At 36.8% G+C, this 12511-nt stretch overlaps 2 protein-coding genes across 2 annotated transcripts in view; one reads left to right on the forward strand and one right to left on the reverse strand.

Moving 5' to 3' along the window:
• The window catches only part of LOC111044988 (solute carrier family 35 member E2A), a 116847-nt gene that overhangs the window by 20816 nt on the left and 83520 nt on the right, over positions 1-12511 (reverse strand). The window lies entirely within an intron of this gene.
• LOC111044984 (piggyBac transposable element-derived protein 4-like) lies at positions 9554-11862 on the forward strand. Its single transcript, XM_039422768.1, has 2 exons — positions 9554-9980; positions 10679-11862. The coding sequence occupies exons 1-2, from the start codon at positions 9554-9556 to the stop codon at positions 11860-11862; spliced, it is 1611 nt and encodes a 536-aa protein (XP_039278702.1).

Consider the following 12511-nt stretch of genomic DNA (forward strand, 5'->3'; position numbering starts at 1 on the left):
TTTCAGAAGTTATACCCAAATTTCAAAACTACAAATTGCGACAACTGGTTTACTTCATACCATCTGATTTGTGAACTAAAAGTGAGAGACATATTGGCAGTTGGTACTGTAAGAAGTAACAGGCTCTGTGGATGTCAATTAGAAAATGACAAAATTTTATCAGGGAAAGGTCGAGGCAGCTATGATGAAATGATTGACATTGAGAATGAAGTTTTTGTTTGCAAATGGTATGATAATCGTTGTGTGAGTCTTGTCTCCAGTTTTGCTGCTGCTGAACCTGTTGAAGATGTTCAACGATATTCTGTTGCAGAAAAACAAAGGATTCCTGTACCTCGGCCAAATATTGTAAAAGAAGACAATTCTGCAATGGGGGGGCGTTGACCTTCACGATATGTTAGTGGAGCTCTACAGGAATAAACATAGAGTGAAGCGATACTACTTGAGGATAGTGTTTCATCTTATCGACATTTGTGTAGTAAATTCATGGTTGCTATACCGCCGGCATCACAAACAATTGCAGTCGACCACAAAGGTAGTTCCACTACTTGACTTCAAAACAAGTGTTGCCCATGCTCTCCTGTCTTGTGGGCAAGACAAATTGAAGAAGCGAGGACGACCTTCAAATGATGCTCCAGTGTACAAAGCACCAGCCAAAAAATACAAAATCACCCCAAGACCGACCGATGATGTTCGATTCGATGGAGTAGACCACTGGCCAATACCTACAAATGAAAAACTTCGATGCAAAAACTGTATCACGCAATACACACAAATGATGTGTCAGAAATGTGGACTTTTTTTCTGTCTAAACCAGAAGAGAAACTGTTTCCTCTCTTTCCACCAGAAAAAGTGAAATTTTTCTTTGGCTTTTCTATTTGTTTCATCTATTTTTATGCGTTTTTATCTATATGACAATATTATACATCACTTTTATCATCCATGATTCTAGAAACTGAACCTAATAAATATAATTCATGTAAGATTGTATATGGATATAATGACCTAAGGCCGGTATTACCCGGTAATAGTTCTATTATAATAGTTGATCATATGAAAAAAGATGAAAATATGATTGCGTATTCTAATCTCGTTTCATATTATCAAATATGATAATAGAAATATTACCGTGTAATACCGGCCTAAGTTTCAAGTGATGGTCAATTCACATTATATAACAATAGAAAGGGGGTTCTAATACCATCACTCTTCTTGATACAGTTTACTGACAAAAGAGTGGAATGACCTGTCAAATAAAACATTATTTTTCAAATTCAAGTGACAATAAAGTGTGGAATAATTCAATATTTACTTATGGAAATAAGGATTAATCTACGGAACTTAACATAATGTGTTCCAATTACATAATTGTCTTCTATCAACTGATAATTATTGTATTATATCAATTTCTTGTTATCGGAGAAGGATTTATGACTTATCATACCATTTCAGCCCAATGATGATTATTGTGATCATTGTTTAATTATGACGTAATAAAAATATTTTGAACCAGAAAACATTATTTTTACGTTATTAGAGCTCTAAATAAACGAAATACACAGTGAAAAAATTTTTTCAACATGATTCTCTCAGGTTGGGCTGGAAAGGGTTAAATTTGAATATTTCACATTGAAAACAAGAATGAAATATTAATATTAATATTATTAATTATAAATTTAAACCTTAAAGGTATTATAGTTGCAATTTGAATATTAAACATTTCAAGTATAGCATTAAATTTGTAGTGCTATGATTATGGTGTTTTAAATTTTTGTCCCAAACCTCCTGTTCCATGTCCCATTCCTCCTGCTCACTAGGAGGAATGGGACACTTGACATGGCTTTATTAAATGCAATATAATAGATGAGTGTGAAATACAATTTACTTGAATAAATCACCAACTCTAGGCTAAGGTTTATACTTGAGATTTGTGTAGTTAAAATTGTTTCAACTAATTTCACAGTGAGCAAAAAAATTAAAATGTGAAAAATGTCCCATTCCTCCCCACTCTCCCTACATATTGCTAAAATTAATTACAATCAGTGTGAACTGGACTTGTTTTTCTCTGCTTCTCAACTTCTCTTGTTCATGGTTAACTTCAGCCTAAATTGTTCTGTTCTATTACATATTGTCACAGAATACAACAGAAGGCCAGCGGAATAGGACATACTGTTCACGCATAATCGAGTAGTTCCTTTGCCAGATTGTAGAAAGCGCACAAAACCCTACTCCATCTCGCTCTCCCCCCTTCCGCACTTCGTCCTTCACCTCCTTCATGATCCACTAATACTTATTCCTCTCATATGTTACTCCTTCTTCTTCTTTAATCTTAAACTTAAAGGAGCTGCTAGAAAAAACTTAATGTAAAATATTTTGACAAATTTATGACTGAACTTAAGTTTGTGGCCTAAGCCCGACTTAAATTAAACACTGATGTCTCTCTTGAATGCTTGCTACCATCGGACTCCCCAATGCTTAATGCCCCCAAACAGAAAACTGTAACGGTGTAACATCTGGGTTGTGGGCATATTGTTCCATTCAATTAGCCTTGGTAAACTCACACAGAAAACACACGCAATTCATTGGATGTCAATTAAAGGAAGAAACTTTGTAATCAGAAATCAGACCCATGTTTCCATTTCGACAATCAACATTCAATATCATTATTTTTATAATAATAATAATAATCATCATCAACATAATGCAATGCTAATTTTAAGATCTGTTTACCAAGATTAAAAATAAATTTGGAGACACATTAGAGCTCGTTCCACTTTCATTGCATTTAACACCTTTAAGCTTAGGTTTATCTGAACCACGCAGCGTTATTGCGTGATCCGTCATCAGTGATGCGCGGGAACCACGCGTGTGTGTTAAAAACAGCGGATGTTTTCTCTGGCACCAACCTGGCAGTGTGCGATTAAATTTTCAGTCATAGACACATGCTGGACGAAGAGTATAATGAAGAGAATCTACTAATGAATTTTGTAAATGAAAACCCTTTGAACTTATAATTGACAGAGAGGAAGAAGGGTTTCTTACAATTTTGATTTCCAGGTATACATTAGATCTGGTAATGAAACCAAGTTTAGGGAATATTTTAGGCTTACAACACATTTTGTTTTATGAGGAACTGTTCTGTGAATAGTAAACCTTGCGCGGTTATAAACCACAGCTTCCTCTAATACTAATATTGTTCATCAGAGTAAATTCTGTTCTGTCCTGTTGTGTTGGCAAGATATCGGTGTGAAAACGGCTAATGGCTGATTTGGTTGTTTGGATTGGTGTGTATCAACAATGGTAATGGATTCAATGCAACATTGGATTACATAGTTACAGTTGCATTATACAGGGTGTTTCAGAAGTAGTGTCGAGAATTTTAGGGTATTGTACCTGGATGCTAGGAGACTACAAATGTCATATTTGAAGTGTCCAAAACTCAGCGGTTATCCTTATAGCTGCCATTTTGTTTTTTTCACTTAAAAATTTTTATCTCAAGAACGAAATGTTGTATTGATCTGAAATTTGGCATGAATATTTATGCTATAAAGACTCAACTATAAAAAATAGAAAAAAAATTTTTCGTTGAAATTTTTCAAAATGGCGGCCATTTTAAATTTTTGATGGCGAATATCTCGAAAACCGTCCATTTTACAGAAAATTTACAAGAGACAAAAAAGTTAGAACATTTTTTCACAATTCCAATGATACCTAATTTATTAAGATTGGTTGAAGAATAACAGAGAAATGATTTTTTTCGTACTGCATGCATGACCACTTTTCACCATTTAAAGATCAATATTAATTTTTTTTTATAATTTCATGAAAACCGTTCTTATTACAGAAATATACAAGAATAACTTTCCTCCAAATTTTATTTTACATTGAAAAATATTAATTTCACTCAAATCGGTTCACTGATACTAATGCAGCAATTGCTCAAAATGCCGTCCTTCAACTTGATTACACAGTCTGCACCTTTCAATCATGGACCGTCGAACTGCTATAAAAGCATTTTCATCATCTTGAATGGCACCTGCTGCAGCAACCACTCTTGCCACAAGGTTTTTTTTATTATATCGTATGAGATCGAGTACATCACATCATTTTATTTACAAAGTAGAAGTCACACATTTAAAATCAGTGCATCAAGCCATTGGATGAAATTTGGTGTTGCTTGATGCACCTCGTCAAGGTTTCCATTAAATTTGAAAATTGGACATTCTAACATTAAATGATTCATTGTCTGTGTCTCAGCGCCACATTCACATACAGCAGTGTCAGCAAAGCCCCATTTATACATCAGACCTCCACATCTTCCATGGCCAGTGCGCATTCGGTTCACCGAGTCCATGTTCTTCGTGGCAGTTCAAATCCTGCTGGTCTTATGGTTGGATCCAAATTCCAGGCACTGCCATTCTCAGCAAAATTATGCCAATGTTCTCTCCAGGCATTGGATAAGTCAAAGTTGGAGTCCACGGAATTGCATGGAGCATTCCTGGATTTAAGCCGCTGTCTTGGCATATTTTTAAGGTCTTTATGGATGGGCAGGGTCTGATTTTTATTTATTTCAGCAAACAAGCTTTTAAGAGCTTTATGACGTCTCAGTTGTGGTGGTGGAATATTACTCAACACAGGGAGCCACTCTCTAGGAGTTGACTTGACAGTGCCTGAGATCATCCTCATAGTTGAGTTCAAAGCTGTATCTATCTGCTTGGTGTGAGCACTGTTCATCCATACTGGAGCACAGTATTCTGCAACTGAATATACCAGGGCCAAACCAGCTGTTCTCATTGTGTCTGCTGAGGCACCCCAAGATGAGCCAACAAGTTTTTGCAATATGTTGTTTCTTGTATGCAATTTTGCTCTCAGCTTTTGAGTGTGGCATCTGTATGTGAGCGACCTGTCAAGTGTAATTCCTAAGTACTTAGGAGTAAAATTGTGTCTCAGTACTCTCCCATCAAGTGTAATATTCAGAGCAGTACCTGCCTCCTTATTATTTAGGTGGAAACATGAGGCCTCTGTCTTTGATAAGTTTGGACACAATCTCCATTTTCGAAAGTACTCCTGCAGATCTGTAAGGTCAGCTGTTAGTTTGTCCTCTGCCGCATTCATACTCTTACTCTGCACAGTCAAAGCAATATCATCAGCATAGATGAATTTCCTTGCATTCGTCTGTGGCAGGTCACTTATGTACAGATTGAAGAACAATGGGGAGAGGACCGATCCCTGAGGAAGACCATTGTGGAGCTGCCTCATTCTGCTCTCCTTGCCACCCATATGCACTGAGAATACTCTTGCTGATAGCATGCTGCTTACCAAGTTATAGATTTTCATGCAGGGGATAGTTTTGATTAATTTGTACAGGAGTCCCTTTCTCCAGACAGTATCATAGGCAGATGATAGGTCTATGAAAACTGCAGATGTTTTGAGACTCTTCTGAAAACCACATTCTATGTTTGTGGTTAGGGCCATGACTTGATCTGCACAGCTACGTTTTTGTCTGAAACCAGCTTGCTCTGGGGGGATAACTGAAGTGATTGTTGGCTCAATTCTGTTATACAGCAACCTCTCCAATACCTTATATGTTACACTTAGGAGGGCGATTGGTCTGTAACTGCTAGCATCATTTGGATCTTTACCAGGCTTCAATATGGCAACAATTTTTGTTTTCTTAAAAACAGTTGGTAATATCCCAGTTTCAAGAATATTTGAAAAGAAATCTGCAAGCCACTTCCTTACTTCAATTCCACACCCTCTCAGAAACTCTGGGAACATGCCATCTATTCCAGCTGCTTTCCCTGTTTTGGTCTTAGATAAAGCTATATTGATTTCATCAACTGTGAAACGTGCTGATAAGGCAGAAAGGGCTGGGTTTGCTTCACTATCTCTTTCAGATTCCGCTGAACCTCTCTTGTATGGTCTTTATGTGCTGGTACTTTGGAAAGAGAGACTATTCTGCTAGCAATCTTATTTGGGTCAATTCCTGGATTTGTACTCTGAATGCTAGGAGCAGCACCAAGCCTTCGTAATAAGTTCCATGCTTTCCACAAGGTCTTCTTCGTTTTCTACTGGCGTGCTGTAAACAAGGTCTTTCATATGGCCCCAGAAAAAAAAATCTAAAGGGTTGAGGTCAGGTGAACGTGCGGGCCACGGTACTGGTCCACCCCGCCCAATCCACCGCTGACGATAGGTCATGTTCAGAAAGTCCGTAACAACATTCCGAAATGAGCAGGGGCACCATCATGTGAAACCAAATATTATATCTGTTTGCAAGAGGCACATCTTCCAAAAGTTCTGGTAGTATGTCTTTAAAAAAAGTAATGTACGTGGGAGAATTCAGACGATTAGGAAGAATGTATGGTCCAATCACGCGATTACCTAAGATACCCGTCCAAACATTCAGCGAAAATCTATGCTGATAACCACGCACTTTGACCTCATGAGGATTGTCTAAGGCCCAGACGTGACTGTTGCGAGAGTTGAAGATTCCTTCTCTTGTAAAGCTGGACTCATCGGTAAATAACACATTTTCTAGAAAATTTGGTTGGATAATGTCTTGCTGAAGAAACCAACGGGCACAGTTTACTCTTGGCTCATAGTCGCGTTCAACCAATGAGTGAACTTTTTGAAAGCGGAAGGGGTGAAGTCTTTCCTTGTTTAGTACACGCCACACAGAAGAAGCACTTGAATTGATTTGCTTTGCAACTGCTCTCGTACTCGTTCTAGGATTGAAATCGAATTTCTGCAATACTTCCTCTTCAAAAGCAACATTTCGAACTGCTCGAGGCCTACCAGCAATTACCCTGTTCCGTTCAAATGAACCAACTTCTCTCAGCCGATTGTGAGTTCTTGTGAACACCTTGTCGGAAGGGAGACGGCGGTTTGGAAATGCAGCTGCATACATTCTTCTTGCTTCGGTCGCATTGCCAAGAGCTGCTCCATACATGAAGTGAATATCGGTGTACTCCAGCGAACTAAATTCCATTACAATAATTAAATATTTGTGTAGAAGCAACGTAAGAAAATATTGAAACTGGAAATTTAAGATAGAAATAAGACCTAGGAAACGTGAGACTAAGAAATAGGAAGCACTACATCTGGTTCTTTACTTTTAATGAAACAACAATACTTTTACAAGACAAACATTATCATCTGAAAACCATTGTAAAATCATCTGTTTGCCCATATGGAGCCATACCGAGTTTCAAAGCTTCATCTTAAATACATCTGGAATTAAAAAAGTAATATTGATCTTTAAATGGTAAAAAGTGGTCATGCATGCAGTACGAAAAAAATCAATTTCTCTGTTATTCTTCGACCAATCTTAATAAATTAGGTATCATTGGAATTGTGAAAAAATTTTCTAACTTTTTTGTCTCTTGTAAATTTTCTGTAAAATGGACGGTTTTCGAGATATTCGCCATCAAAAATTTAAAATGGCCGCCATTTTGAAAAATTTCAACGAAAAATTTTTTTTTTATTTTTTATAGTTGAGTCTTTATAGCATAAATATTCATGCCAATTTCAGATCAATACAACATTTCGTTCTTGAGATAAAAATTTTTAAGTGAAAAAACAAAATGGCAGCTATAAGGATAACCGCTGAGTTTTGGACACTTCAAATATGACATTTGTAGTCTCCTAGCATCCAGGTACAATACCCTAAAATTCTCGACACTACTTCTGAAACACCCTGTATAATAGCCAGTGTCGTATCCAGGGGGGATATGGGGATGTATTGTGAAATTTGAAAAAAGATGAACATTGAAAAAATAGTGAATGAATCATGTTGAAACTAAGCCTATACTATGGTGTTGAAGTTTGTATAAAGATTTGAGCCGAAATCACAGTTTGCTATCTTAAGGCTGTTCGGTACACCTTCTTATTTCTATTTAAATTGGGTAATCTTTCTCAATATAATTATTGTTAAGATCATTATAAGAGTGAGAAAAAGTGGCAACTGAAATTTTTGAGTGGTCTAATGAGCGAGTTATGGGTTGTTGAAGTGCTAACTCCGTTTTCTTTCCAGATCATAAACGGTTTCGAATTTTCCATTGGATTTGTTCTAATATGCGTTTTTATCATTGGCTTTGTTCTCATATAGGTTTTTGCGATTAATGTCAAAATAAACAAGTTATTGAATTTACAAAAAATGCCCCTTTTTTATGAACGATATGGGGAATAAAATGTTTTAGTTTGAAAAGATACATTTTTTGAATTTTCAAGAGAAGTTCTAACAATATAGTCGAAACCGTTTATGATCTGGAAAGAGAACGGGAACTGGAAAGTTAGCACTTCAACAACCCATAACTCACTTATTAGACCACTTAATAATTTCAGTTGCTTCTTTTCCTTACTATTATAATGATCTTAACAATAATTATATTGAAAAAGATTATCCAATTTGAATAATAAAAAAGTATACCAAACAGCCTTAAATGAGTAGGCCTATTCAGGTTACTAAAACATATATTTTTTAATTGAATTATTAGTAGAATTCCATTCCATTCTATTTGTTATTCAATAAAAAAATCATATCCCTATGACATTTTCAAAGGGAAATCGAAATAATAATTAGCCAACTTGAACAAAAAAAACCCTTCAATGAAATGTTATTTTTCAGTGGAAATCGCACTAATTTGAAGGTATATTATCAACATTTTCCGGGGGAGAGCCCCCGGACCCACCTTTGGATATTCAATACCCCTACGCCCTTCGGTGACCCCCAAAGTTTAGGTTCTTCCTACATCAATGTTATGATTCCCCCATGATTTTTTTCTGGATACGCCACTGTTAACAACATGTCTTATAACTAGAAGATGGTGGAATGAAGGACGTGGAATGGCGACTACTGGCAATCAACTACTGCGTGCCACGCAAAAGTCTGGGATCCCAGACTTGAGTGCGTCGCGCAGAGGGATCACGCATTGCTGAATTGGCGGGAATCACAGAGAACTGCGCGCGTGAAGTGAAGTCAGAGAAAACACATCCGTAGCCATAGCTGCAGCAGACGATTGTGTGATTACGTCATCGCGCATCCCGCATCACGCAGTGACGCTGCGTGGTTCAGAGAAACCTAGGCTTTACCGAGCCACCGGTCTGTGAGACCAGCAGTAAATTTCTTTTTCTTGTAGTGGTCACACTGATTAACACTGCCAGCCCATCTACTCAATAGCCTCCCCCACCATTGTTATCTGTCACATTCCAGCATTTCACTCAGTTTGAGTTGTTCAGTCAGTTGTCACAGGCAGTTTCTACAAACAGTCACGGTCTGAGATACCGGGTGGCTCCAGTTGTGCAATATTGTGTCTGGTCCAGTTTACCGGGTAGCTCCAATAGTGTGGAACTTCAGTGTTTTCTATTAGACTTCAGTTTGAAATATTCAAGAATCTATCCCAATATTTTTATTCATTTCATTCCAATAATATTCTACACATAAATATTTTTCAGTGTTACTATTTCAGTGTTTTCTATTAGACTTCAGTTTGAAATATTCAAGAATCTAACCCAATATTTTTATTCATCTCATTCCAATAATATTCTTCATGAAGTAATGGAACAGCCAGGCACGAGTAAAGTAGTTCCTCTCAATGACTTGAACTATACTGTGATAAATCGGCTCCTGAATGATGAACTCAGTGATATTAGTGGTTCAGAGGATGAGGACGTTATGGATGATTCTGATGCTGATCCAGATTTTGTTCTGTGTGAAAATGATGTAGCGTCAGAGGAAGACACAGAAAATGAAGAATTTGATGAGGGTGAGGATGACGTTGAATCAGCTGTAGATGATTGTGAGGCTGCTGCAACAATAGACAGATCTCTTCCACCTTATGTATTTGGTAGACTGAAGAAAAACGAATCTGGACCACCATTCCCATGGTTTACCAAATCCCCCAACAATCAACGTGTGCGTACACCTGCACACAATATTATTAGAGGAGGTTTACCAGGACTCACAGCTGAGTCAAGAAGGTCGGGTAACAAACCTTCAAAACAAGAAATTTTCGAATTGATTTTTGACCCATCCATTATTGAATGCATGGTTATAAACACAAATGTCAAACTAGCATCTGTGAGGAACGGTTTGAGTGCAACTACCAACAAAAGTACATATAGGGATGTTGATAGCATTGAGATGAAAGCTTTAGTTGGACTTTTGATGCTTTCATCTGTATTGGAATCTAACAACGAAACAATGATTTCAATGTTTTCAAAAGATGTTACAGGGAGGCCATTTTTCCTAGCAACTATGACTTACAAACGGTTTGAGGTTTTACTAAGATGTCTGCGGTTTGATAACAGTGCTACTAGAGCTGAACGAAAAAAATTGGATAAAGCAGCTCCCATATCCGAAGTCTTCAGTAAAGTAATTGAAAATTCTAAGAAATGTTACTGTCTATCTGAGCATGCCACAATCGACAAAATGTTGATTTTATTTAGGGCAGGTGTGGCTTCCGCATGTATATGCCTAAGAAGCCTCACAAATATGGCATAAAAGTTATGTAATGTCAAACTAGCATCTGTGAGGAACGGTTTGAGTGCAACTACCAACAAAGTACATATAGGGATGTTGATAGCATTGAGATGAAAGCTTTAGTTGGACTTTTGATGCTTTCATCTGTATTGGAATCTAACAACGAAACAATGATTTCAATGTTTTCAAAAGATGTTACAGGGAGGCCATTTTTCCTAGCAACTATGACTTACAAACGGTTTGAGGTTTTACTAAGATGTCTGCGGTTTGATAACAGTGCTACTAGAGCTGAACGAAAAAAATTGGATAAAGCAGCTCCCATATCCGAAGTCTTCAGTAAAGTAATTGAAAATTCTAAGAAATGTTACTGTCTATCTGAGCATGCCACAATCGACAAAATGTTGATTTTATTTAGGGGCAGGTGTGGCTTCCGCATGTATATGCCTAAGAAGCCTCACAAATATGGCATAAAAGTTATGTGTCTTGCAGATGCAAAGACTTCCTACTTATTTGATGCTTACATATACACAGGAGAAAACAGTGATGGTGTTGGGCTTACTGCATCAGAACAAACACTCAGCAAGCCAACACAATCAGTTATTCGGCTGACAAAAAGCATACAGAAAACCAACAGAAATATAACTGCCGACAACTGGTTTACTAGTATAGAAGTAGAAGAAGAGCTTCACAAAAGAGGACTTACTTATGTAGGGACATTGAAGAAGGACAAGAAGATTATCCCAACTGAGTTCCTTCCTAGCAGTGATCGTACCATAAACTCTTCCAGGTTTGGGTTCAAAGATAATTACACACTGGTCTCAATGGTGCCCAAAAAAAACAGAGCAGTTCTGTTGCTGTCAACAATGCATCACAATAGGGAAATAAATCAAGAAAAGTCTAAGCCGGAAATAGTGTGTTTCTACAATTCGACGAAAGCAGGAGTAGACTTACTTGATATGAAGTGTGCAATCTACTCATCTAACAAGCGTACAAGAAGGTGGCCTATGGCTGTCTTCTATAGGTTGATTAGTGTGGCCAGTGTGAACGCTTTCATATTGTACATGTGCTACTCTGGCAGCGAAATGATGACCAGGTTCCAATTTACAAAGGAGCTTGCTCAATTGTTAGCACAGCCACATCTACAGAAAAGACTTCGAATACCACACCTGCGTCGAAATGTCAAGGAGGAAATTCGTAAGGCCCTTGGCTTGAACAACGAAAAAGGAAGACTTGAAGAAAATCTGACTGATAGAATGGAAAAACGCAAGACTTGTGGGAAATGTCCGGCAGTAAGGGAGAGGAAAACCCAATACAAATGCATACAATGTGAAATTCCTGTCTGCTCAAGAAAACTTTGTGTAGATTGTGCAAAGGATTTGGCTTGAACTAAGTGTTATATTTATTATAAGGAAAAGGTGAAATAAACTCTAAAAATGAAAAAAATCCACCTTACCAGTAATATTTCTCATGAACAGTACACATTTTTCATGAATTTTCGAATTACATAAATAAAAATATCAACAAACAATGCTTTCACTTCATTATCATTATACCTATAGTGAAAGTATCAATGAAAGTAGCTCCTACTATTTGCTAACTCATATGAGTTACTATCTAGCATTCTTGAGAAACATAAAAATCTATAGTCTGTTCACAGAGGCTACAGAATATCTGTGTAAGTGTGTGTGTGTGTGTGTGTGTGTGTGTAAGTGAAAATCATAATATATATATGGTTCTGGCTGCCACCATTGCTACTGACTGAGTCACACTTTTGCACACACAACTACACACTGACATCTTCAATTGAGTGTCATTTGTCCAAAGACAATTTATTTTTAGTAAAACCAGCCTGCAACATTACTCATGGCAAGGAAATTTTCAAACGAGTACAAATTATTAGAATGTATGTATAAATATCCATGTAAGTATACTGGTATTTTAATATATATACATTATATATATATATATATATATTATATATATATATATATATATATATATATATATATATATATATATATACCTTATATACTA

This window comes from Nilaparvata lugens, chromosome 3 (assembly GCF_014356525.2).
Source record: "Nilaparvata lugens isolate BPH chromosome 3, ASM1435652v1, whole genome shotgun sequence".
In the NCBI taxonomy this organism is placed as follows: domain Eukaryota; kingdom Metazoa; phylum Arthropoda; class Insecta; order Hemiptera; family Delphacidae; genus Nilaparvata; species Nilaparvata lugens.

What these genes read in the sequence shown, in the direction of transcription:
- LOC111044984 (XM_039422768.1), top strand. Translation starts at nt 9,554, where the DNA reads ATGGAACAGCCAGGCACGAGTAAAGTAGTTCCTCTCAATGACTTGAAC. An exon ending in AGCTGAGTCAAGAAGGTCGG is followed by an intron (nt 9,981 to 10,678) that starts GTAACAAACCTT and finishes AAGATGTTACAG; the next exon opens with GGAGGCCATTTTTCCTAGCA.